At 62.9% G+C, this 24,096-nt stretch overlaps 1 protein-coding gene across 8 annotated transcripts; it reads right to left on the bottom strand.

Annotated features, from left to right (window-relative positions):
- Positions 1-59: 59 nt before the first annotated feature.
- On the bottom strand, positions 60-24,061 carry CEP104 (centrosomal protein 104). 8 transcript variants are annotated; one of them, XM_059691471.1, is made up of 22 exons: positions 23,763-24,060; positions 22,260-22,386; positions 18,091-18,264; positions 17,724-17,862; positions 16,852-16,914; positions 16,512-16,588; positions 12,848-13,016; positions 12,271-12,426; positions 10,976-11,200; positions 10,183-10,377; positions 8,879-9,046; positions 8,131-8,304; positions 6,293-6,469; positions 5,581-5,787; positions 5,133-5,261; positions 4,785-4,821; positions 4,509-4,575; positions 3,851-3,959; positions 3,455-3,593; positions 3,257-3,324; positions 1,312-1,415; positions 60-672 (listed from the first exon to the last, which is right to left on the bottom strand). In XM_059691471.1, the coding sequence occupies exons 2-22, from the start codon at positions 22,370-22,372 to the stop codon at positions 489-491; spliced, it is 2,874 nt and encodes a 957-aa protein (XP_059547454.1). In that variant the 5' UTR covers positions 22,373-22,386; positions 23,763-24,060; the 3' UTR covers positions 60-488. The 8 variants fall into 8 exon arrangements, with proteins under 8 accessions (XP_059547454.1, XP_059547453.1, XP_059547455.1 ...); XM_059691470.1 differs by having other exon boundaries at positions 23,863-24,060; XM_059691472.1 differs by having other exon boundaries at positions 5,154-5,261; positions 23,863-24,060.
- Between the last annotated feature and the right edge of the window lie 35 nt (positions 24,062-24,096).

The following is a 24,096-nucleotide window of genomic DNA, read 5'->3' as shown; positions in this document are numbered from 1 at the left end:
TTCCAGCCTGGCTTTGAGAGGGATGGGGACGGGGAGGGACCAGTTCTTGGTGACCGCCATTGCCTTTAATTAACCTTTATTCTGTCACAGAGGAAAACACAGGCTCTGCAGCTGCTGCCTATGGCGAAGGCGCGGGAGAAGGCACGGGGGAGCTCGAGCCACCCCGCTCTCCTGTGACCTGCAGTGACCACAGCTCTGTGGCCGAGACAGACCACAAGCGAGGTTACTGCGAAGGAAGAGGGTTCTGTGCCTGCGGGACGCCCTCGACACGCTGGCCCGACCCGGCACCTGCTTCCAGGCGCTTCCTCGGCACTGGTTTCGGGGTCTCTTCCAATAGCACGGCTACGTGTATGGCTCCCGGCCTGAGAAAGTCAGACCTGCCAGCTGGACACGGGAGGGAGTGCCGGTCGTCGGGGCCGCCGCCTCGGCCAACCCCACACATGCGTGAGGACAGCGGGCGGAGCATGGCCGCCGGCCGCAGATGGCTGTTAGGAGACGTGTGCACGATCAGGAACTGGCTCGGTCCGCTCACACCAAGGGGCTTGGTCCCGTCGGGTCATCGCTTCCTGTAGGTCCTGCCAGAGCACCTGCTCAGGCCCCCCTTTGGGGTGGGGATCTTGCTTCCAGCCTTCAGCCCCGAGGTCCCTGGCTTGGCCGTGTCTGGGCCTTTGCCTGCGGTGAACACGGAACATAAAGCACAGGCACCGTGTCAGGAAGAAACTGACACACGAGGGGAGCGCACAGCACCTGACGGTATGGAGGCGGCGTCAGCAGACACGGGGAGCACAGCAGGAGGGCTGGGACCTGGGCACCTGTCCACAGGAGCTGGCCTGACCGTGGGGGGTCAGCAGAGGACAGCAGTCACCTGGCGGTGACCTCAGGTGGCCGCTGCAGACGCACCGGGACGGCAGGAGAGGAAGGACCCTGAGCTCAGAGGAGAGACCGAGCCATCTGCCTGCTTTTGGCCTCACCAGTTCAGCTCCAGAACAGAATGAGCAGTCACGTGACTGGTGCTTCCTCCCTGGAGTGACCTTGGTCCCCGCCCCCCGCGTCCTGTGACGGTATGGGACCAGGGTGTGCCGCCCAGCACAGCGCCTGGCACAGACGCGCACATGCCGCTACGCCCATCCTCTCGCTCAGGGCCTCGCCTCTCCTCACCCTGACGTAGGGGTGCACCTGCGCCTCCCGGCCAGAACAGTTTCCTAATGAAAAGCATGCGGGTCTGACCAAGCCACTGCTTAAGGAACTGGCGCCTGGCGGGAAGCCGTCGGGCTGAGTGGCCGTGGAGGACGCGACCCGGCCCATCCTCACCCTGCAGTGGAGCTGGAGCCTTGAGCAGCAGGCACGTCCTGCGCAGGTTCATCGTGCAGCCCACGGGGCCCATCAGGTGGACTTTCCACGCCTGAAACGAGAGGCTGCGGGTGTAACCAGGGGGCGGGGCCTCCGCTGCTGTCCCAGCCCACGCGCCTGTCATGAAAGACGCAGCCAGAGGCGGCGCGCGGAGTTGGTGTCTGTGGCCTCAGGGTGCTCTGTGGCCGGTCCCTCAGGGCTCAGCCGATCATAAGACGCAGCCCACCTCCCACGGCCCTCCCCGGGCAGCGCACAGTGAGACCGTCACGGGAGGGTGTGCGGAAGGGTCACAGTTCAGGGAGGGCACGGTGGGGCCAGGGGCTGGGAGCTGAGAGCATGAGCGCAGCGCAGCCCCTGGCTGAGAGCTGGCAGGAAAGGGGATCCATCCTCTGATGACCAGCAAGCAGCCCTGCCCGCCCTGGAGGGAGCTCGAAGAGGATCTTCCCTGTGGAGCCCTCTGGTGGGAACATGGCCCCCAATACCCGCCACCACCTGTGGGGCCCCAAGAGAGGGCCGGCGGGCCCCATATCAGCTCCTGAGCCACAGCGACTATGAGGTGCTAAGGGCCTGGAAGCTGTGCAGTGAGGTCACGGGTGCAGCACGGACGGGCGTGGAGAAAGCCATGGCCTCGGAGCGTGTGCCGTGAGAGGCCGTCAGCTCACAGCCGTGGGACGAGAGTCTAGGACAGGGGTGGGCAAACTTTTTGACTCGAGGGCCACAATGGGTTCTTAAATTGGACCGGAGGGCCGGAACAAAAGCATGGATGGAGTGTTTGTGTGAACTAATATAAATTCAAAGTAAACATCAACACTAATAAAAGAGAAAAATGGTAATTGGCATACGAGCTACCCTTTTCATTGGCTAATCAGGGCTATATGCAAATTAACTGCCAACTAAGATTGGCAGTTAACTGCCAACAAGATGGCGGTTAATTTGCATATGTAGGCACAATGCAGGGAGGCGAAAGGGAAAGCAGGAAGAAGCCCCCTGCCACTGACAGTGATCAGAAACCCAGGGGGGAGCTAAGAGCTGGGGGGCAGGGCAAAGGCGGCCCTGGGGCCGCCTTTGCCCTGCCCCCCAGCCATGATCGGAGAATCAGGTGCCTTTGCCGCCCTGGCCAGTGATAGCAGGAAGTAGGGGTGGAGCCAGCGATGGGAGCTGGGCACGGTCGAAGCTGGCAGTCCCGGGAGCTAGGGGTCCCTTGCCTGGGCCTAAAGCGAAGCCCACGATCGCGGGGCCGCTGCAGCTGCAGGTCCCCGCTGCCCGGGCCGGACGCCTAGGCCAGAGGCGTCAGGCCTGGGCAAGGGGCCGATCCTGCGATTGGAGGGTGATGGGGGTCAACGCCTGAGGGCTCCCAGTATGTGAGAGGGGGCAGGCTGGGCTGAGGGACACTCCCCCCCCCCCACACACACACCCAGTGCACGAATTTCGTGCACCGGGCCCCTAGTCATTACATAAAAGGGTATGGTTTTGGTTTTTTTTTTTTTTTAGTTTTATTCATTTCAAACGGGCTGGATCCAGCCCGCGGGCCGTAGTTTGCCCACGGCTGGGCTAGGACCACGGAGGCTGCAGCCATGTCTGCAGGGCTCGGGGCGAGGAGGGAAGGCCTGAGCCCACGCCACCTGTGCAGCGTGGCTCACGCGGGGAGGGATGAGCGCCTGGCGTTGGACAGGAAGCAGACTCTCCAAACCCGACCAGCTGGCCCACTTTCATGAATCAAAGGGACCAGAATGTGAGCGAGGGTGGCCACGCCTCCAGGTAGGGCCCACATGTAGGGCGCAGACGGGAACGGGCTCCCTCGGTGCGCCTGTCCCCGGGGCTGAGCCTCCTCACAGTGAGGGACACGGACAGCACTAAACAGGCACTAAACTGCTCAGCCCCCTGCGCTGGCCCCGGCGAGCCTCACCTCCTCTCCAGGGGCGAAGTTCTCGTGGCACAGAGGGCACCGGTTGGCCAGCTTCTCTGGTTTGGCAGCTGAAATGGTGTCAGTGAGACAAGACTCAGTTGTCCTGTGGGTGGCGGGTGAGGCGGGGAGCCAGGGGTTGCCCGTGGACCTGTGGCTGGGCCAGCCCGGCGGCTGGGACCGGGGCCCGAGGGCACTCACGGTGGCAGTCCTTGGATGCGACGTGCCTGGGCAGCTCCTCCTTGGGGACAGCCTCGCTGCAGCGGCAGCACCTCCCGAACCCGTCCCTCTTGTCGCACTCCGTCAGCAGGTGGTCCGTCAGGCTGGCGATCTCCACCACCTGCAGCCGAAATGCAGGTCCTGCCCCGGCCGCCGGCACCCCCGCACTCACGCCCGTGCCTGGTCCTCAGAGTTCCCCCGCGCCCGAGGTGAGGGCTGGCACGTACTGTTACCTCTGGGACCCACCCCCCGAGCTCGTCACTTAGCTCCTTGGCTAAAGACCCACATCCTGCTCAGTCCCAGTCTTAAGGGCACGGCCACGCGCCTTGGCACCCAGGCGGCCGCTCAGGGTGGAGGGAGCGCGGCCGCCGGCCTGACCTGTCTACAGTAGCCGCAGCGGGTCAGCATGAGGCAGTGCTTCCAGTAGTGCAGGTCCAGGCCCTCCTCCGTGAAGGCCGCGCTCCGCTCCCCGCAGAAGATGCACAGGCTGCAACGGGAGGCGGGCGTGAGGCTCGGTCGGCCTCGCTGGCCGTCCGCCTCGGGGCTGTCTGCGCCTCGCTGGCCGTCGGCCTCGGGGGCTGTCTGCGCCTTGCTGGCCGTCGGCCTCGGGGGCTGTCTGCGCCTCCGGCGGCAGCGGGCCTCCAGCGAGGGGTGGGGCACTGGGGGCTTCTCTATGAAACTGCCCTGAAGGGGCTCCACGGAGTCGGAGTGTCAGCTTCCCCAGGACCCCTTCCAGCAGGAAGGATCCTGAGTCACAGCAGAGGCAGAGACGTGCCTGGCTCTGCAGACCCGCTGCACCGCCGGGAGCCTCTGCGGCTCTGACACTGAGCCGGCGCCAGCACCAGCACTCGTGACCAACGGGCCGTCTGCTGGGCGCAGGGGCAGCCGCCTGCCTGGCTCAGGGTCCAGGCTGACTGTGGGGGGCAGGTCCCAGCTTTAAGGGACTGAGAGGAGCGGCTGGTCTACAGAACCCTGGGCAGCGTGTACATGGTGAGTCCCCCATCACTCCCCACGGGGCGAGGGCAGCTGTACGCACTTGTCCAGGCCCGGATTCTCGGCGGCTTCGGGGGGACTGCGAGGGGCCGCGCTCTGTCTGTCAGGGTCTGAGAATTTAAAGAGGAAGAAATTTAACTCACTTTTTGTGGAAACTATTTTCAAAGTTTTAGCAGCCGGTTTTTTAAAGTTGGTGATGTTTGATGTGAAATGTATTTAAAAACACCAGTTAATAGGGGATCTTCACAACCCGCCGTGTCTGAGCGCCGCCTGCGGTGAGCAGAGGTTCCCCACGGCTTCAGGCCGCGCACTCACCTACCTGGACTCTTCGCCTTGGCAGCCTCGCTTCCTTTTTCCTAAAACAGAAGCAGAGGACAGGCCAGTGCTCAGAGCGAGTCTATGCAGATGCGTCTCGATCCTGAAACTGTTCCTAAGTTTTGCTCTCGTTCCTGCCAACACCGCACTGACACCCCCCCCCCCCCCCCGTCACGGCAGCCACGTCCGTCCGGCGCACAGGGCACTGCTCTGGGAAAAAGGCTCCACGGCTCAAGCCCTGCGGTCTCCTCCCCGGGCCTCCCTCCAGGGCCTGCCCAGGACTCCAGGGAAACCCACCTTTGTCAAGGCCACCGGCCCCCCTCCCCCGCCCCCCCCCCCCCTCGTCGCTCACCCGTCGCCAGCACCCGCCCACCTGGGCCCCGGCCTGCATTTCCTTCAGGGCTGCCAGCTGCCCCTGTAGAGCTTTAATTTCTTCTTTCTTCTGTTTCTCTGCTTCTTCTGTGGCTGCTCTTTTCTGTGCCTGGTAGGAAATGATTTTCCCGTCAGAACAGCTTTTTAGAGTCGTCTTTGAATTGGGAGACAAGTCACAGGTGTCGGTGTTTCTCATGCGCTGTAACAGTCGCTACGACTGGTCACATGGGGAGCGACAAAGGTCAGCTCCCGGTGACGTAAGAGCTTCTCTGGTGGCCCAGACGCAGGTGCTCGCGCCACCGCCTCTCCCGGCGGGAAGGCCTGGCAGGCACAGGGAGCACGAGGCCTGGGGCGGGCTCCTGCACCCCTCGGCGCGCTGCCCTGCCTGACCTCCTCCGCAGGACCCGGCCGCACTCCCAGTCCCCTACCCTGATCTCGGCATCCGTGGGCCTGCCGTCGATTTCGGCAAACCCCTCGAAGATGGTCTTGAAGAGGATGTTCTTGCGCGAGGTGCTGTCGTCGGGGGGCAGGTACTCGAGCACGGCGGAGCGGCGCTGCCGGTACAGGTCCAGGATCACGCAGACCGCCATCTCCCGTACCTGCAACACCCGGTGCTGCAGGGCGCGCACTGCGAACTGAACGGAGAGGCAGGGCCGGCGTCACCCCGAGAGCAGAGGGAACGAAGGGCCCTTAGGGCCCCGCGGTGAGGACAGCGCCCTCTGGGAGGGACGCAGAGCTGGTTTTGCTCTCATCCACGCCCTGTGTCCATAATCGCTTTTCGGTGCATCCTCCCCTACGTGTGACCTTGCGCATCACACACCGTTAGGCAGAGGAGAGGAGGTAGGATTAGCTCCAGGCCTCGCCACCTGGGTTAGCCAGGGTTACAGTTTCTGCTCTTAGCAATAAAGCGCTGGCCTTCCTGGCGACCGGCTCGGCGGCCTCCCCGGAGGCGGGCTCTCTGGGAGGGCCTGCCTGCGCCTTCACCTCGCCGTGCACATCCCCGAGTGTGTCATTCTGAAGCCATGCTTTGAACACTCGTGCCTGTCATTTGTCACAACCCATTTAGCTGCGTTACGGCGATCTGTCCCAGACGTGTCGCCAGGCATGGATCCCCTCTCCGACGGACGCTCCCACGCTTACCGTCATCACGTTCTCCACGGTGAAGCCCGTGCTGTCAGTGCCCAGGTCTCTCAGCAGCCGGGACAGGAGGGCCACCTGGCTCAGGGCCAGGTGCGCCGACGCGTTGGCCTTCAGGGGCTGCACCAAGTAGGACGGGACCATCTGTAGGGACTTCACTTCCTTACACAGGGCCATCTCCTGGAAGAGCCACAGTTACCCATCCCTCCATCGGTCCTGAAAACGCTGGCAGCAACTTAGCCCCATCTGATAGGACCTCACAGTAACCGGGCAGTGACACATGGGTGTGAGATCGCCGGTCCCTAAGCTCACCCTTCTGTGTAAGACACAATAACCCAGAAACTAGAGCAAAACCCAAAGGGGAAGAAATGAAGCCACGGTCGCCTGGAGCTTAGTGAGAGCATCAGGGAAAACGGATCCAAGACCCAGGGCTTCTCCCCAGAATTTCCCAAGGAAGGAAAGGGGTTTCTAGTCTCTCACATCCTGAAAGCAATCAGCTCTGCTTCGTGGGTCATTTCAGCATTTATTAAAGGTCGACCCGCGTGTAACCACGGCCTGTAGCCGAGGGGCTGTTGATGGCTAAGATGGGAAATGCAAGCTCCGCCACACATTTACCAAGATTAGAGGAGGAGACACGCCTGTCACTGAGTTACCCAGATCAGAGGAGAAAAGGGGAAATACTGAGCTTGTAAGAGGCCACACGGAGAGCAGTCTGCGTTTAGGCGCCTGCAGGGCCCAGCCCCAAACACCCTCTCTCCACACAGCTCCCTCATGCTGAGCCCGCCAGCGACTCAGCGACAAGCCAGCCCCGTGCCCGGCCCCCAGCAGCCTCAGCGACAAGCAGACGCCTCGGGCTGGGAGCTCAGGGCCGCCCTGGCCGCGTGCGGAGCAGAGCCAGCCCCGTGCCCGGGCCCCAGCGGCCTCAGCAGAGGTGTCTGCACCCCGACACTTGGAGTCAAAGGGCTCAACCTTCCAGAGTGGACGTGTCCGCCCTCAACACGTCTCCCCAGGGGCCCCTCCCCAGCTCCGCTGTGTCCGCAGGAGGCACCGCACGACTGGACTACACGACCGGGGGTGACTGCTCTCACCTGTGCGGCAGGACTGCTTCCTCATTTACTGAAACTGTAGGTTTACTGAGTCACGAAGCTGACTCCTCAGAGGGGAGAGTGGTCCCGGGGAGAGATCTGGAAGCTTTGGATCCCGACCCGAGAAAGGCGTGCGGCTCACACGTGCGGATACACGTTTAAGAGACGCCCAGGGTTTCTGAAGGCACACGCAGGCCTTCGCTCCAGAACCCAGGCGAGCTGAGGTGCCGCTGAGTTAAAGACACAGCTGCCTCCCAGGGCGGCCGCACTCCCAAACCGGCACAGCTCCCGCCAGCTCAGCGCTCCCCTCGCCTGGCCTGGAGGCCGCACGCTCGTCCAGAGGGAAATGTTTACATCAAGACAGGGACAGGCTATCGTTTTTCCCGTGTTTCCTATTCTGATTCAGTTTGTCACATGTTTTTATTTTAAAAGTCAACAGTGTGTGTTGACTTAGAGAAACACTAGAAAGCAGTGTCCCTTTCCCTCAACGTTCACGTCAAAGACAAAACGGCCCTTTCAGAGCCCAGGGAAGTCCAGGCGGGGCCCTAAAATGAGGCAGGTGCTCCGAGCAGAGGGGACCTGCCACGTCTGAACCACGTCCGGCCCCACAGGGCTGCGCACGCGTACCTGGATGAAGCTGGAGGCCATGGCCCGCAGGGCTGTGCCCCCGCAGCGCACCTGCGCACGTGTACCTGGATGAAGTTGGAGGCCATGGCCCGCAGGGCTGTGCCCCCCAGCGCACCTGCGCACGCGTACCTGGATGAAGTTGGAGGCCATGGCCCGCAGGCGAGCAGAGGAGTCTCCGGTCCTGGCGAGCAGCACGGGGACGGTCCTCTCCACACAGTGGGTCGCCTCGAGCTTGCTCAGCTTGTGCTTGGGGATGTACTGGGTGAGGAGCACCTTCAGCACCTTCAGCGAAGCCTGGAAGACCTGGGGGAGGGGAGGAGACGGACTAGCTGTGCTGATGGAATTCCGCTGCGAGGGAACACGAGCCTTCCTCTCAGGGATAAACAGGAGCCCATGCCATGCCACGCCGTCTGCAGGGCTGGGACAGGCACCTGAGAACAACTGTCTAAATAGGTCATCGCGGGCGGAGACCCTCGCTCTCACTTCCTGGTGCCCCCGTGCCCGGGTCACAGAGCCCCGCTGAGCTGGGGAAGCTCCCGCAGACGGCGGCGCACCAGGGCGCTCACCGGAGGCCTTGCACAGTCCGTCAGCTCAACAGCAACGCCCAGCCCAGGTTCCTGAATGGTGAACCGGGCCTGGATGCCCCTGAGTCCGGAGCCCAGGCCTCTATGACCGGCTCTGAAGAGCACAGGGGAGGCTGATCAGACCCGCGCGAATGACCGAGGGACAGGTGCCTGGCGCATGGACACTCCTAGCGCCTCGGTGCTGGCCCTGCAGAGGGAGCTGGCCACGACAGGGACTTCCTGTCTGCTCTCCCTCCTGGGCGCGGCCGGCAGGCATCGTGGCAGACACTGGCCCTGAGGGCCGGGGGACTCACCGGGGTCACGATGTCCCGGATGGACCTGCGGATGAGAAAGACGGCCGCGCGCAGCAAGCCCTTCAGGTCCTCCTTCGGGGTTCCGACCGGCGTGTCCACCAGCTGCTGGTACAGGGTGAGCAGTGCGTCTTCCCGGAACGACCATGTCTTGGAATAGGCCTGAGCCACCTGCGGGCGGGAGCCCTGCTCACTCCCTGGGTGTTGGCGACACCACCGCCAGCACTGTGCCACCCGCGCCTTTGTTTCAAATGAGAACGACACCTTTGCTACAACCAGGCCCCTATAGAGTGAGCACGCACTGTGCGTTCAGAGACCCGCTTTTCTGTAGGAAAAACTGACTGCACTGAACCGCGGCGAGTGCTGCGGGCTGGGAACTGGGGACATGAGTGCTGGGCTCCCTGTGCGAGGACACGCGCTGCCTGTCCCGCTGCTGTCGCTCCCGGGATTGGCTGGTGGCACAGGGGAGCTGGTTTTCCGGCCAGCTCTGAGCTCCAGGACACAGCGTTAAGCGAGTCCTCACTCGGGAGATCTGAAACCCTCGCTTCCGTTTCCCTGTTTTGTACGCTGAGTAATCAGCACAAGACTCGCCCCTCCCCCTCCCCGTCCCCCTCTTCTCTCCCTCCCTCCTTCCTTCCCACAGGGGACGAATTCAGGCAGATCCCCGAGGGCACAGACGTGCCATCAGAGACGAGCTGAGCCCGTCCACAGCCTCGGACCCCAGGGACTCGGCGCGGGTGCGGGAGCTGGACAGCGAGGGGACTGCTGGGAAAACAATGGTTCCTCTGAAACATGGTGTTGGAGGAGGCTCTACGGAGACCCTGGACCAAAGACCAGCAAGGGGCTCCCCCAGCCAATGAGCCTGAAGCATCGCCGGAGGCAACGACAAAGCCAAGCCGCCCTCCGGGTACGCGGCATGAGAAGGTCGGGTTCTTGGAGAAAGATTGTCATGCTGGGGAAGGGAAGGCAGCAGGAGGAGCGAGACCAAGTCTGCATGGACTGAGGCCATAACAAGCCACAGGCAGCAGGCTGCGCTGCTGAGCAGGGCCGAGAGGACAGGACACTGTGGATGTCACTCACGGGGTTGCCACGTGGGCACACGTGGGCGCGCGCATATAAACACACACACACACACACAAACACACACACACAGGCGTGCATGCGCGCGCGCACACACATGCACAGGGGCACATGCACACACAGGGGTGCACGCACACACAGGGGTGCACGCACACATACACACACATGGGTACACACACACATACAGTGGTGCACGTGCACACGCACACATTGCGGCATCCTCTTACCAGGGCTTCCCCCAGCACTTCGATGGCAGAGCTGGCTTCCCGCAGGGCCTTCTCTGTTAGGGGCTCGGGCTCGCCCACAGCACCCGCTCGGGGAGCCTCGCTGGCGTCCAGGTCCCGCTTCTCCGGCTCCACGGCCGCGCCGGGCTGCTTGTGGACAGCGGGCAGGGGGCGCTCGTCATAGGGCAGGTCCTCGGGCTGCAGGGGAGGAGGGGGCTGCAGAGCTCCCGTGCGGACCCGCCCGCCACCCGTCTACACGGCAGGCTCAGTGCCGTGGCCTTCCCAGTCTGGATGAGGGTACGTGCTAAATCCCAGTGTCATCAGAACAGGTTATCCGACAGCAGGAGCAACTGACCAAATGCACTCAGGGTTCCTACTCCCCGACCCCATCGCAGCCTAATAAGCGATGCCGAGCTGCCTCCTACCCTTTACCTCCAGCGGGTCGGCTCACCGGGCAAGCAGGCCAGTCTCCCTAGTCACGGCTTAGAAGTGTCCTGCCTGAGCTCATGGGCTCACTGTCCAGCAGCCTCCACGTCGCCACCCGCCTCCTCGCAGGCGTGGGCTCTCCTGAGCCGGCCTGGGCCCTGGGCTGCTGCCCCCGTGGAGCAGTGGGCAGGAGGCCCGCCCCCCAGCTGACACCTCCCGGGAGACAGACATGCAGACAAGTCCACGTGACACTGACTTCCAGGTGAGTGATGAGGCCCTGCACCGGGACAGGCCCCCCCCCACCCGCACCCATGCCGACGCCTGGCCCGCCTGCTGAGTGCACATCACGCCACGGAACTGAGGCACCTACGTGGGCCTTGTGGGAAGGGTGCGAGGGGGACAGCGGCTGGTCCGAGGGAGAGCGCTGAAGAGAAACGTCCAGGGAGTGGGACGAGGGCTGCTCCAGAGGGACGGGCTCTGCACGCTGGTTTTCCGTCACACTGTCGTCCTGAGGTGGTGGCAGTGCTGGCGGCAGGTGGCAAGAACTGCTGGAGTGAACGAGGGGCTGGAGCGGTAAATCCAACGGCCTCGGCACCTAGGAGAAGGGACGCGTGATCCCCAGGCCACCACCCCAGGCCCGCACCTTCCCCAGAGCACCAGCCCAGGAGGCAGAGCCATCGCCGCCCTCACTGCCCGCAGGTCACTGTGTGGGCCACACAGGGGATCCGTGTCATCACGAGCGCGTGGGTGAGTCGCTAGCGTGGGGGCACACCTCATGGTTGTGCCAGCGGAGAGGCACACGGGCACCCGGTGGCCCCGAGGACACCGCCAGCCGGGCACCGCTCACTACCCCCCGTCATCCTAACAAGTGTGAGGCACTGGGTGGGGTGGTCAGTGCTTCAGACAGATGAGCTCATTCAGTGCCCTCCACTGCCCCCTGGCAAATGTGACGGGGAAACCGAGGCACAGGTGGAGCAGGGTTAGTCTGATCACACAACTAGAGCGGCACAGCGGGATCTGGACCCAGGCGGGGTCTCCTGTCTGCACTCAGCCTCCGTCTCCTCATCTGCGGCGGGCGCACTCCTGCCCGAGTGGGTCTGAGGATGGGGCAGCGCCTCCATGGAGGTGTTCTCAGCAGCGGAGGCCCCTGGGGTTTCTTTCCCACGGCTCCCGGGAGCGGGCAACTTCTTCTCACCACCGAGGAACACTGGGGAGCAAGTGCCCCCCCAGCTCCGCCCCTTCCTGCTCTCCTGTGAGGCCTGCCAGAGCCGGGCGAGGCAGCAGCCAAGTGGTGGGCACACGGGTGCTGATGCTCCTGAGCGCGGCCGGTCTGCCAGGCTTCACAGAACAGACGCTGGCGATGCAGACAGCACGCAGACCCTCACGGGCACCCAGCCCTCGCCCTAAGTCAGTGATGGCGAACCTTTTGAGCTCGGCGTGTCAGCATTTTGAAAAACCCTAACTTAACTCTGGTGCCGTGTCACATAGAGAAATTTTTTGATATTTGCAACCATAGTAAAACAAAGACTTTTATTTTTGATATTTATTTTATATATTTAAATGCCATTTAACAAAGAAAAATAAACGAAAAAAATGAGTTCGCGTGTCACCTCTGACACCGTGTCACAGGTTCGCCATCACTGCCCTAGGCCAAGCCGCACCTACCGGCTCCATGTCCACCAGGCTGTGCAGCTCCAGCTGCGCGTACACCTGGGCACGGTACTGGTCCATCTGCCGCTTCTTGTGCTTGGCCAGGTCGTAGTCCTCCTTCTCCACGGCGCAGCGCTTCTCCACCTCGTAGCGCCCCAGCCGCTCCCCGACCTGCACACAACACCCGCTGTCTCCGCGCTCCGCCCGCCCGGCAGACAGCAGTTAGTCATGCCCACTCGACGGAGGCGCTGACCAGGGTTCCAGGGGTCCCTGGACCAGCGGGAGGCACGGCCGTACGGCCACACCCTGAAAAGCGAGTGCTGCCTGTGGCCACAGCAGCGCCTGAGAATCCCCGAGAGTTTTGGGATGTCTAACACGTCTGCGATGTGTCCCTACCCGGCGTCTGGGGTGACGTCTGGAGAGGGATGCAGGGGCTCATGACAGGTTTGTCCAGGCGCTCGTCGGCCACGCTTCTATTCTGCCCGGATCGTTGAGCCCACACCCACTCCTGCAGGCCAGGCACCGCCCACAGCTGGACGGCATATTTAGTGCGAGCCCCAGGCGCACAGGGGACGTCCCTCTGGAGCAGTACCTTCTGCAAGTCCGCGATCGCCTGCTTCAGCTTCTTGGCGTAGTCGTAGCGCTCCTGCTGCACGGCTTCGCGCTTCCTCTCGTCTAACTTGCGGATAATCTGCGCGACTTCCGGGTCCTGGTACATATCGAAGGCTAAGTCGTCCAGTGGGGAGATGTGGTCAGACTTCCTGAAGGAGAGAAGAGGACACTTCAGCGTCAGGTTCCTCTGTGGGAGGCGCGCGGAGGGCCCGGCTCAGCGCGGAGGCAGCCGGGAGAACGTCCCAGCCCAGTTCCTGGAGGCGCTGCCCGAGGACTCAGTGCGGCTTCGGGAGCACAGCTGCAGTGGGCCGGCTGCGCAGCTCACACTCCGGCCCGTGTCCAAGTACACGCACTCGGCGTCCTCGTCCCCGCGCCCCACCCCCTCGTGCTGGCCATCCAGGCTCTCTCTAGGCACGCGGACAGCGATGTGGGGCAGAACCCAACCCCAGACCAATGCTGACCAGGCCCTTCACTGAGCCGACCTGATAGGCCAGGCAGCCAGGTGCCCGCTTCACACCAGCGCCCAGCGCCGTGACTGGTGAACATGACGGCCGGGCAGCTGCTTCTACGGCGCTTTCACCTCACAGGGTCCAATGCTGCCATCAGCCCTCCCGCCTGCAGATGAGAAACCCTTCGGGGGACACGCATCTCAGCCGCACAGCCCGCGCCTGACCCGGCATCCGCTCTACTCTCTGTTTCCCCGCAGGCAGGTCTAACGCTGACGTCAACACCGACGCTGACACTGACAATGCCCGTCTAGGATCGCAGCAGAACCATAACGGAGGACACCAGCGACAGGAAACGCCACTGTCAGCTTTGACTTCACATATAGGCACGTTTTAATTAAAGTGGTATTTGTCCTCAAATAAACCGGTTGGAAAATTGTATAGTAATGAGTTCAAAGAGGACACAGGAGACGTCAACTTCCGAAGGACCAAGCCCCCCATTCTAGGCCCTGGCAGCCCTGAACACGGTCAGTGTGCCCAGTGATGATCCACTGGGCCACCTTCTACTGTGTCCACAAAGCCACGTAACTACTTTCACCAAAAGGCAGGTTCCACGCTAAGTCTAAGTCACTCGGCCTTGAAGTCCCAGAGATGAAACAAAGACCTCATCCTATCTAATAAAAGAGAAACATGGTAATTGGCGTACGACCGATACCCTTTTCATTGGCTAATCAGCGAGTTATGCAAATTAACTGACAGCCAAGATGGCGGCCGGAAGCCAGGCAGCTTGAAACTAACATGAGGCTTGGTTGCCTCAGTGACAGAGGAAACCAACGTTCCCCGCCTGCGGCTGCCTCTGAGCTGGCAGTTTAAGAAACATTGTAACAAATACGCCCAACTTCAGCCAGCAGATTGGCAACATTGTAAGCAAAGGCCAGAAACCTACTTTCAGCCGGAGGCCGAAGAGCTGGAGCCAAGCCTCAAGCTAAAGCCGACCAGAATAAAAAAAAAAAAAAAAAAAAGGAAAAAAGGAGCGGTTGGGAGCTTCAGTCACCCCCAGCCTGAAAACAGCCCTCAGCCCCTCACCCAGACTGGCCAGGCACCCCAGTGGGGACCCCCACCCTGATCCAGGACACCCTTCAGGGCAAACCAGCCGGCCCCACCCATGCACCAGGCCTCTATCCTATATAGTAAAAGGGTAATATGCCTCCCAGCACCGGGATCAGCGGAGCCACGAGGCCTCCTGGCACCGGGATCAGCGTGACAGGGGGCAGCACCCAAACCCCCTGATCACCCTGCGGCTCTGTGTGTGACAGGGGGCGGGGCCACAACCTCCCTATCGGCCCTGCTCTGTTCCTGACAGGGGAAGGCACCCCAACCCCCTGATTGGCCCTGCTCTGTGCGTGACAGAGGGCAGCGCCCCAACCTCCTGATTGGCCCTGCTCTGTGCGTGACAGGGGGTGGTGCCTCAACCTCCCCATCGACCCTGCCTTGAGTGTGACAGGGGGCAGCACCCAAACCCCCTGATCGCCCTGCGGCTCTGTGTGTGACAGGGGGCGGGGCCACAACCTCCCTATCCACCCTGCTCTGTGCCTGATAGGGGGGAGCTCCCCCCGGCCCACGGGCCCTGCTCTGTGTGTGACAGGGTGCGGCGCCCCAACCCCCCCGCCCCCGGCCCTGCTCTGTGTGTGACGGGGTAGAGCCATAACCTCCCCATCAGCCCTGCCCTGAGTGTGAGAGTGGCGGCACCCCAACCCCCTGATCCGCCCTGCTCTGTGGGTGATAGAGGGCAGCACCCCAACCCCCTGATGGGCCCTGCTCTGTGCGTGACAGGGTACAGAGCCCCAACCCCCCTGATGGGCCCTGCTCTGTGTATGACAGGGGGCAGCGCCCCAACCCCCGCATTGGCCCTGCTCTGTGTATGACAGGGGGTTGCTCCACAACCTCCCCATCGACCCTGCCTTGAGTGTGACAGGGGATGGCGCCCCAACTCCCCAATCGGCCCTGCTCTGAGCCCGACCAGGGGCTGCACCTAGGGATTGGGCCTGCCCTCTGCCACCCGGGAGCAGGCCTAAGCCAGCAGGTCGTTATCTCCCGAGGGGTCCCAGACTGCTAGAGGGCACAGGCCAGGCTGAGGGACCCCCCCTCCCTCCCGAGTGCACAAATTTTTGTGCACCGGGCCTCTAGTTTCATTATAAAAATCTAACAAAGAAAAAAGTGAGGTCATGTGACATCCGCCCAGGGCTCCAGGGCCGTCCTGTCCCAGAGTGCTCTCCACTTTCCCAGAAACCCCCTGGAGGTCAGCCACGGATCGCACGTCGGTGGTCAGTGACGTGCGCCCTCAGCACTCACACAGCCCTGGCTCGCCTCAGGCTGAGGGGTGTCAGAAAGGCCAGCCTGTGGGGCAGGGCGGCCTCTGCAGACAGCGAGGCTCACCGCCCACACTGGGCGAGGCCCAGGCTCCTGAGCGGCCGCAGACGCTTATCTGTGCAAACGCAGCGGTGGCTCGGGTCCCAGTGGCTGTGCCGCAGCCCTGACTCCGTGCGGCCAAGGCCAATCTCACCTGCAGCTGCGCGGCCGCCAACCTGCCACACCCGCATGCCGGAGGGGCCGGGTGGCCTCGGTTCCGTGTCTGGGACCAGCCCCTCTGCCTGTAAACTGCAGGCAGGCCCGAGGGTGCGGAGGCCGGAGCAGAGGGAGCAGGGACGTGTGGAGCGGGGTCCGTAGCTCCCTCCACTCTGACCTACCAAGGCCCTACTTCCAAACAAGAGGCAGCAAAACAATGCGCACGCCCAGCCGTTACTGCGAAGAAGGGGGAGAGGACCTGGAAACACTGCACTTATAGACACAGACGTGGCACCTACTTCTCACTTCCTTAAAACAGTCTCAACGCAGACGGACGGGAAGCCTGGTAACTGGCCGTTTCGCCTGTGCATGTGTCCGCGCCAATAAATACCCCCAGGCGGTGGCAGGCCTTTTCCCGAATGCACTAGAAGCCTCTAGTAAGAAATCTCTGAGCCAACGAGAAACGGTCGCCTCTGAAGGGCAACACCGGAGACGCCTACACCGGGCCTTCACCCATCAGAGGCGTGGGTGGCCGCAGGGCACCCGGAGGCCTGGGCCGGCCCCCCTGGAGGCGATGCTCACCTGGGGGGCGGCCCTGGAGCCCCGCTCACTGGCTGCGGGAGGGGCTCTTACCCAGAGCAGGTTCCTTCCAGGGCTGGGTCCTCCGGGCGCTGCCCCAGGTAGTGGTCAGTCAGCTTCTCGCTCGAGGCCTGGGGGCGAGAAGGCTGGTTAGCGTCTCGGAGGAGAAAGGAGCAGCGCAGAAGCGTAACTACGGGCGGCCGGAGGCCAGCAAAGAGGCCAGCAAGCGCCAGGGCCAGGCTCCCGGAGGGGCGGCCTCAGTTCTCGCCACAAAGAAAGTCTGTTATTCACCCGTCACTTCTGCACAGATTTTACGATGACGCCTTTTGTGACAATAACCCTTCCCTCCTGTTGGAAATAGTCTCTTCTGTAGAAATGAAGCTCCCACACTCACAATGTTGCTCTCATCGCTGCAGCCCACGGGGTCCCCGATGACGTTCATGGCAACCAGGGCGACCTGGGGGAGCAACAGAAACCACATGTGGAAGGTGCGCTAATGTGCAGGCTACCAGTGAGCACTGCTGTAAGTCACATAAGCTCATATTCTGAGGCTGAACCACGTGGCTATTTTAATGTTTAGAGGATATGAAAACAATAATAGCTAAAAGCCTCCCAGTTTTTTAAAAAAATAAATATGACTTTATTGATTTCAGAGAGGAAGGGAGAGGGAGAGACAGACAGAAACATCCATGATGAGAGAGAATCATGGATTGGCTGCCTCCTGCACGCCCCCCACTGGGATCGAGCCCACAACTGGGCCTGTGCCCTGACCAGAATCGAACCCGGGACCCTTCAGTCCGCAGGCCGACGCTCTAGCCACTGAGCAACACTGGCCAGGGCAAGCCTCCCAGTTTTAACCCAGCCTCTCAGGGAACCCTCTGCTCGAGGCTCATGTGGGTCACCCCAACGTGCTTGGCAAATTAGACAAAACGAACGCCAAGGTCCCCACGGCTCCTCCGTCTGACTCTCACCGGAGGGGAGGCGCCCCCCCCCCCACTTCCTGAGAATCACTGCAGCTGGAGGAGGAGCCCACCTGGACGACACTGGTGAAAACAAGTGGGGAGGCGTGTAGAGGAAGGACAAGGTGAGGAGCCCTCCAGCTCCCCGTCCAGCTCCTGCCTGTGGTGGGGCCAGCGGCTCCCTCTAGGGGAGCTTAGCATTCCCCATAGAGATGCCACCGCACAGAAGACTGAAAGTGCCTCTTTGCAAAGGCATGGGACACAGGACCCAGCCAGAGCTGGGGGTCAGCACGGGGAGGCGTGTCACCTGATTGTAGACATTGTACTTGTTGGCGTGATTTTGGTGAAAAACGAGTTTCAGAAACTGCCCCTCGGTGTCCACATAGACCGACTTCAGCTCCCGCGCTCTGCAGCCCGTCTTCTCGTTGTCGCAGAGGGAGACGTAGCTGCGAGGGCACAGAGCAGGCTCGGCTGGGCGAGTGCGGCCTCGTAGGAAACCCAGGGAGAGAGCCGGGGCGGGGGCAGGGGGGCCCAGGACCCGGATCCGAGTGTGGGGCCCGGGACCCGGATCCGAGTGTGGGGCTCGGGACCCAGAGGAGGGGCGCTCAGGAGAGCCTCGGGCTTTCAGGAAGGGGTCCCGAAGGGGGCCCTCACACTTGCACCCTCCTGCTCACCCGAGTCTGCGGAAGCGCTCCGCCTGGAACGGGGGCAAGCACTCGGGCAGGCAGTGGCTGACGTAGAACTCCACCTTGCTGGGGATCATGTACTGGTGGGCCAGCAGCTGCAGCTTCCGGATGCGGCATCGCTCCACCATCTGCACCACGATCTCTTGTGGGAACTGGCAACACCTGAGAGCAGATGGGCTTTGGTTCTGCAGGACGCCCGGCGCCGCTCTTCCCAGGTCCCCGGTGACGGGACTCGGGGGACGGGGACACCTCTCCTGCCCGCCCGGCTCCTCGCAGTGGGACTGCAGCTCGGAGTGAGGGCTGGCTCTGACCTGCCTGCCACCTGGGGAACAGCAGCGGGGACAGGGCTCCAAGTGAAACGGAAGTTTATCACAAGATCAACACGTGCCTCTAAGAGGCTGTGCGGGCAGGCAGGCCGGAGCCTCCGGACTCCCCGTGGGCAACACACGTCGGAGCCCTGGCGAGAGGGCGTCCTGCCATGCGTGGCAGCAGCCTTCCTGTTCAATGTGTGCCCCCGCGCAGGCGCAGCGGCCTGGAGGCGGCGCCTGCATCGCCCATGCCCACCTGCGTCTTTCTGGGAAGTGACACTCACACTCAGCCCCAGAGCCGCAGCGCCAGCCCCGCCTCATGGGACGTGACCCTGACCGTGATGCGGCCACGCAGCAGGGCCCGGACGGAGGAACCATGTGCGCTGAGCTGGCGACACTGGGCTCAGGGCCAGCACACAGGGCGTCTGGAGCAGGGGACACGCTGCTAGTCACTGCCTTCGGCGTCCCTGCCCACTGGCCACACCGGCCTGTCCGCCACCCCCACCTCTCCTCCCAGCAGCCGCTCTTCACAAACCCTGCAATCCCGCCGAACCCGCCCCCCCCCCCCCCCCCCAGCCCCGAGCCAGGGGCCCCGGCCGGACCTGCCGCCTCTCCTCCATCATTCCCATCAGGACTCAGACTCTCGAAACCCCCAGGTCAAGAAAAGCCTCCGGTGGCCCCTGCCCCCTCCAGTTGCCAGCATTTCTGAGCTGCCCCTGAGCCAGCGTCAGGCAGGAGCAGGAGGCCCTCCCTGTGCCCCACACGCAGGGCCCTGACCCCATGGTGCTGAGTGAGACCTTGCTCAGCCCATTGGCCTCCCGGCCCGTGACCTTGACTGTGCCCTGGGCTGGGTCCCAGCCTCCTCTCCGCACTCACCACGGGGGTGAGCTGTCAGTCATGGCTTCACAAACCTCTGATCAAGGACCCCCAACTAAACGTCGCCCTGGGCCCCACCCCATAATCCAGCTGGTGACCGGCCATTCCCAGCAGACATCTGAGCGGCATCATGGGACCATGACCTCGGCGGCAGCAGCGGCACCCCCCAGCGGCCCAGCCTATCCTGAGCTTCTGACACGGGGAGCAGGCCTCCCCCCTCCAGGGGCCCCGCCTGGCTCCCTGCTGGGTAAGCCCGGCACCACACCAGGCTGATGCCAGCTGGAGGCGGGCTCCCTGGGGACAGAGGAGGAGGACAGTGAAGGGTGTGAACGCGCTGCGCCTGCGGGTGCCGGTCCTCCCGCCCCTGCCCAGCGAGAGGCAGCCACTCAGGCAGCGGGCCCAGGCCCAGGCGAACGGCCACCACTACTAGCTCAGCGGCTCTGACGGTCGCTGTGATGCAGTGACGAGGGTGGTCCTGTCTCGGGCTCCTGCCCAGGGCCCCACAGAGGCTCCGCTTTCCGGGAAACTCCTCCCTGTGGGTCGGAACACGCTTTCCGCTCTGTCTTCCACCCACAAATCCCACGCCGCTGCCCTCCTAACAGGCACTCGTCCTGCTCCGTGGCCGGAACCCTCGCGGGCCGAGGCGAGACGCAAAGGAAGGAACCCCTTTCCCCCCTCAGGTCCCGGGGGCGGGAGAGTCGCCCTCACCGTGGACCTCCCCAAGACTCAGCACAGGGTTTCTTACTACGAAGGCGAGACCTTGCCCCGCTCACCCACAGGAAGCACCTTCCGGCTTCCCTTGGGCACCTCTGAGCTGCCAGCAGCCCCCCTGCACGCTGGGTCCGTTGCCAAGGGAAACCAGGGTGGTTGGGACACAAGCTCTGAGATACGTGACTGCGGGCGGGGAGTGTCCACAGTGCGGGACGCTGGACAAAGGCATGATTCACGTCCCTGGGACAGCTCAGGATTGCATCACGCGTCTCAGAACAGCAGGCAATTTCAAATGTATGCCCTGTTTATTTCTGGAATTTTCCATGAAATATTTTCATTCTGTGGTTGAACTGAGACCCTGGACGAGTGGGGACGACTGTATGTTGAACTCTGAGGGACATAAAGGGACGAGCGGGGTAGTGAGACGAGAAAGGGGGTGGTTGGCAACCAGGGGCCGGATCAGACGGGCTCTGGTTCAGGGCACCTCGCCTGGCATTTCCTGACACTGAGTTTTTGCAAAGCAGAGGTCGAGAGGTGCCGTGGGAAGGGCGGCGGCAGGAACACGGGAACCAGCAGCTGTGACGCAGACGCTCTCCCGCCCCGTGCGAGTCAGGAGGAAGCGCACACTCTGCGGTGAGAACGTGAGAACGTGCGGGAGAACCTCCCACACTGCAGCCTCCACAGCGGCTTAGAGGGAATGCAGACAACTGACCAAGTGTTAAAGTCCTTAAAGTCTAGGATGTTCAAACGCAGGTTACAGGGTTCATCGACGAGGCAAACAGAGCCTCCAGCCCACTGCACAGGGAGCCGCCTCGGGTGGCGGACGGCTTAGGTTCCTTCAGGCCCCAGGCTCAGCGCGGGTGGGAGCTGCCCGCCTCAGAGCCGCCTCTGCCCTGAAGCTTTCAGACTCAAGGTCCGAGGCGGTGGCCGGTCAGAGGGGCTCCCCGTGCCCGGGTAGGACCCGAGCCCCACCCCAGTCTGTGCTGCAGGCAGGAGCCCCCAGCAAGCACAGTGTGAGCCCGTGTGGCGGCGGAGGGTCCACGTCTACTCGCTGTGCTGCAGGCTGAGCCTCACCACTAAGACGAGCCTGGGCTACGCCTGAGACAAACGCACGCCCGCGTCAGGGCCCAGAAGGCCGCGTTAGCTACTTCCATGTGGAGACTTGTCCCCACAAAAGGGGAGCAAGTGCGTGAGCACCAAGGACTCTGCGGAAGGGAGAGAAGGGTGGGGTGGGTGCCTCTGCAGGACACGGGGGCCCAGGGAGAGCAGCACTGGGGTGACTGGGGCCTGGGGAAGGCACAGCCAGAGGCGTCCCTCCTGTTCCCCTCGCGGCTGACCGGGGAGGTGGGCCTGGTCCTGCGCCGCTGACTTGCCTGCAGACACAGCCCTGCTCCCCAGTATCAGCCTTACCCACAATAAAGGAGCCATTTCGTCCCCCCTGCACGACGTGTTCATTTCTCAGCTCCTCCAGAGCTCAGGCGGGGACGGGAGACTGACTTATTGGGTCCCCTCAAAAAAACGCCAAGGGGAAAAATGTTTTCATTTAAAGTGGGACCTATATTCACCTTGTCAGCAGCACAAGGGAGTCGCAGGCATGTGACGGGATTTGCACTGTGATCCGTGTTACATGTGTGTGAGTCAGGAGCAAACAGCACCTTCTGCTCAGACGGGGACAAGGAGCAGGGGCACTGAGGAGGTGACGGGGCTGGGGGGAAGGCCACCCCAGGGCACTGACGATGCTGACAGCCTGACCCAGCTCTCAACAAGTACCCCCCCGCCCCCCCGTGTCAGAAACAGAGCACCCAGTATCATCACTCCAGCAGCGAACACGTGCGTAAAGGACACCCCCCCGAGCCTTCCTGGCTAAAGCTCGGTGTGATCTCCGAGCGGTCAGATGCGAAACCAGGAGCCCTGCAAACCCAAACCGCAGCTCAGAACAGACGCCGCGTGAGCCGGGGCGGACGGCTGGGCTCGCGCTTCGACATCTGGGCGGGGGTCTCTGTCTTCCTCCTCCTCTCTCGTATTTGCACATTTCTTAAGTGGACGTGGGTCATGTTACGAGGCAAAAGGCCCAACAAGTTCTCTTTAAAAACCTAAGCCGCAGGAAGAAGACGCACCACCACAGCAGGCAGGTGGGGGCGCAGCAGCAGCTGACAGCCCGCGGCTCTGACGTCTGAGTTCTGACACGTGAGAACGAAAGGAGCCCGCCTGCCTGCCTGCCAGCCCCCGCCGCCCCCACCCGAGGCCCCTCGCCCAGCCCACCTTGGCGACCTCCACCCGCGGACGGTGGGAGCGTGGATCATTAGTTCCCGGGCGCTGAAGCCGTCCTCGTGCCCAGATGAGCTGACGACGACGAATCCGATCTTGTGGGGCATCCTGTGCGCTGGGGCTGTTGGGAAGAGCAGGAAAAGCTCCTTTAAAACACGGGAACTTAGTAACATATTTATAACAGCGATAAGTTAGCGCGTTGGAGCTGCTAGTTCAGGCCTCGCTCACACACAAAGAAATTCTCAACATCTTCACAGTGTTTCCACCGCTGGGACAGAATCCTGTTTCTCCTTAAGCACCTTTAATAGTCGCTTCCTTTAGCCACACCCCAATATCTCACGTAACACATGGCGGTTTATAAAGGGGGTCCCCGGGTACAAGGTGGAAGGGCTCTGGAAGGGGGTGGCCAAAACGGAGTCCTTCTCAGCCACCCTGGGAGGGTGCCCCTGCCGTGCCCAGGCATTTCCCCTGCCTGGTCCCTAAGCGCCAGTCCTGCGGTTAGGATTTATCCAGGCAACATGGTATCGTGGCCACATCCTCCCCGGGGGCTTCACAGGTCGTTTCTCAGTCTTAGCGCCGCAGCGGAGGGTGTTGGAACCTGACCACCGACAGCTGGGCACCGACCCTGCCTGCGTGGCTCGCAGCTGGGTGACCCTGGCCTGGGCCTGGCCGTGCCTCAGTTTCCCTGTCTCTGGAGTTGGGGGGGACAGCTGCCCCTGTGTCCGCTGTCATGCAGGTTTGAAGGACGGGCCCTCAAGGCCTTGCCCACCATAGTGCCAAGTGCGGGGGGGCGGGGGGGAGGTCTACCGGGCAAATAGGACTTCAAATCTGTACGGATTCGAGATCCACCATGGCACTCAGCCGAGAACAGGGAGACACCCGGCTAGGAAGCAGCAGGTCCTGCTCCTAAAGACGAGGCCGGACCTGGGGGTCCCGAGCTGAGGGATGCAACTCTGATCCCCAGGAAGTGTGGCCGGGCAGGGCCGGGGTGGCACATTGGGTGCGGACACGAGGTTGGCCCGGCCACTTGGACGGAGGGCCCCGAGGGGTTCCCGAGTCAGAACCGGAGGCCGCGACCCGCGCTGGGCTGCAGGAGGGCTCATCCGGGGAGCACAGGCTCCATAAAACCACCGATGATTCCGGGAGCACCGCCGAGCGCTCAGAGTGGCCCCGGGACCCCGACTGCCCCGTGCAGGGCGGGGGTCACCCCCAGCCAGCGCCGCCTGCAGGCGCCCCCAGGCTCCCCCACGACACAGGCCGGTCCCGCGGGGAGAGGTGACGCCGGGTCCCTTTCCGGAGTCTGCTCAGGGCGCGCCTTCCAGGGGCACTGGCGTCTCCACAGCAAATTAAAACATTTTAGCGGCTTCCGGACGCTTCGCTACAAGATGTCTGGGAGCTCGCTTCCATTCTCCAGGAAACCTCCATGTCGCACAGCGAAGGGGTTCGGAAGCGAGGGGACCCCAAGTAACTAAGTCGGGGCCAGGACGCGAACCGAACCTGCGCGGGCAGCGAGTCACCGTCGCCGGGCGCCCCGCACAGACAGGTCGGGACACCGGGATGCGGCATCCAGCGCGAACCGCCAGGAACGAGCGCCCACCTGTCAGGACGGAGGGCCGCCGGACCTCGGCGTCCACACGACCTCCGCGCCTTCGGCGGGGCTCAGGTAGCGCCGCCTCCACCGCCCCGAGTCGCAGAGGCGGCGACCAGCGCCGGGGCCGCCGCTCTCATGACAACCAGACCGGGCCCGGCCCGGCCGGCCTCCGCGCCTGCGCGACCCAGTCCGCGGCGCCGCACTGGCGCACGCCTTCCCAGGCCTTCTGGGTAACGGAGT

Source organism: Myotis daubentonii, chromosome 3 (genome assembly GCF_963259705.1).
Source record: "Myotis daubentonii chromosome 3, mMyoDau2.1, whole genome shotgun sequence".
Lineage (NCBI taxonomy): Eukaryota > Metazoa > Chordata > Mammalia > Chiroptera > Vespertilionidae > Myotis > Myotis daubentonii.
Note: the sequence above shows the minus strand (reverse complement) of the source record. Positions and strands in the feature narration are given on the sequence as shown.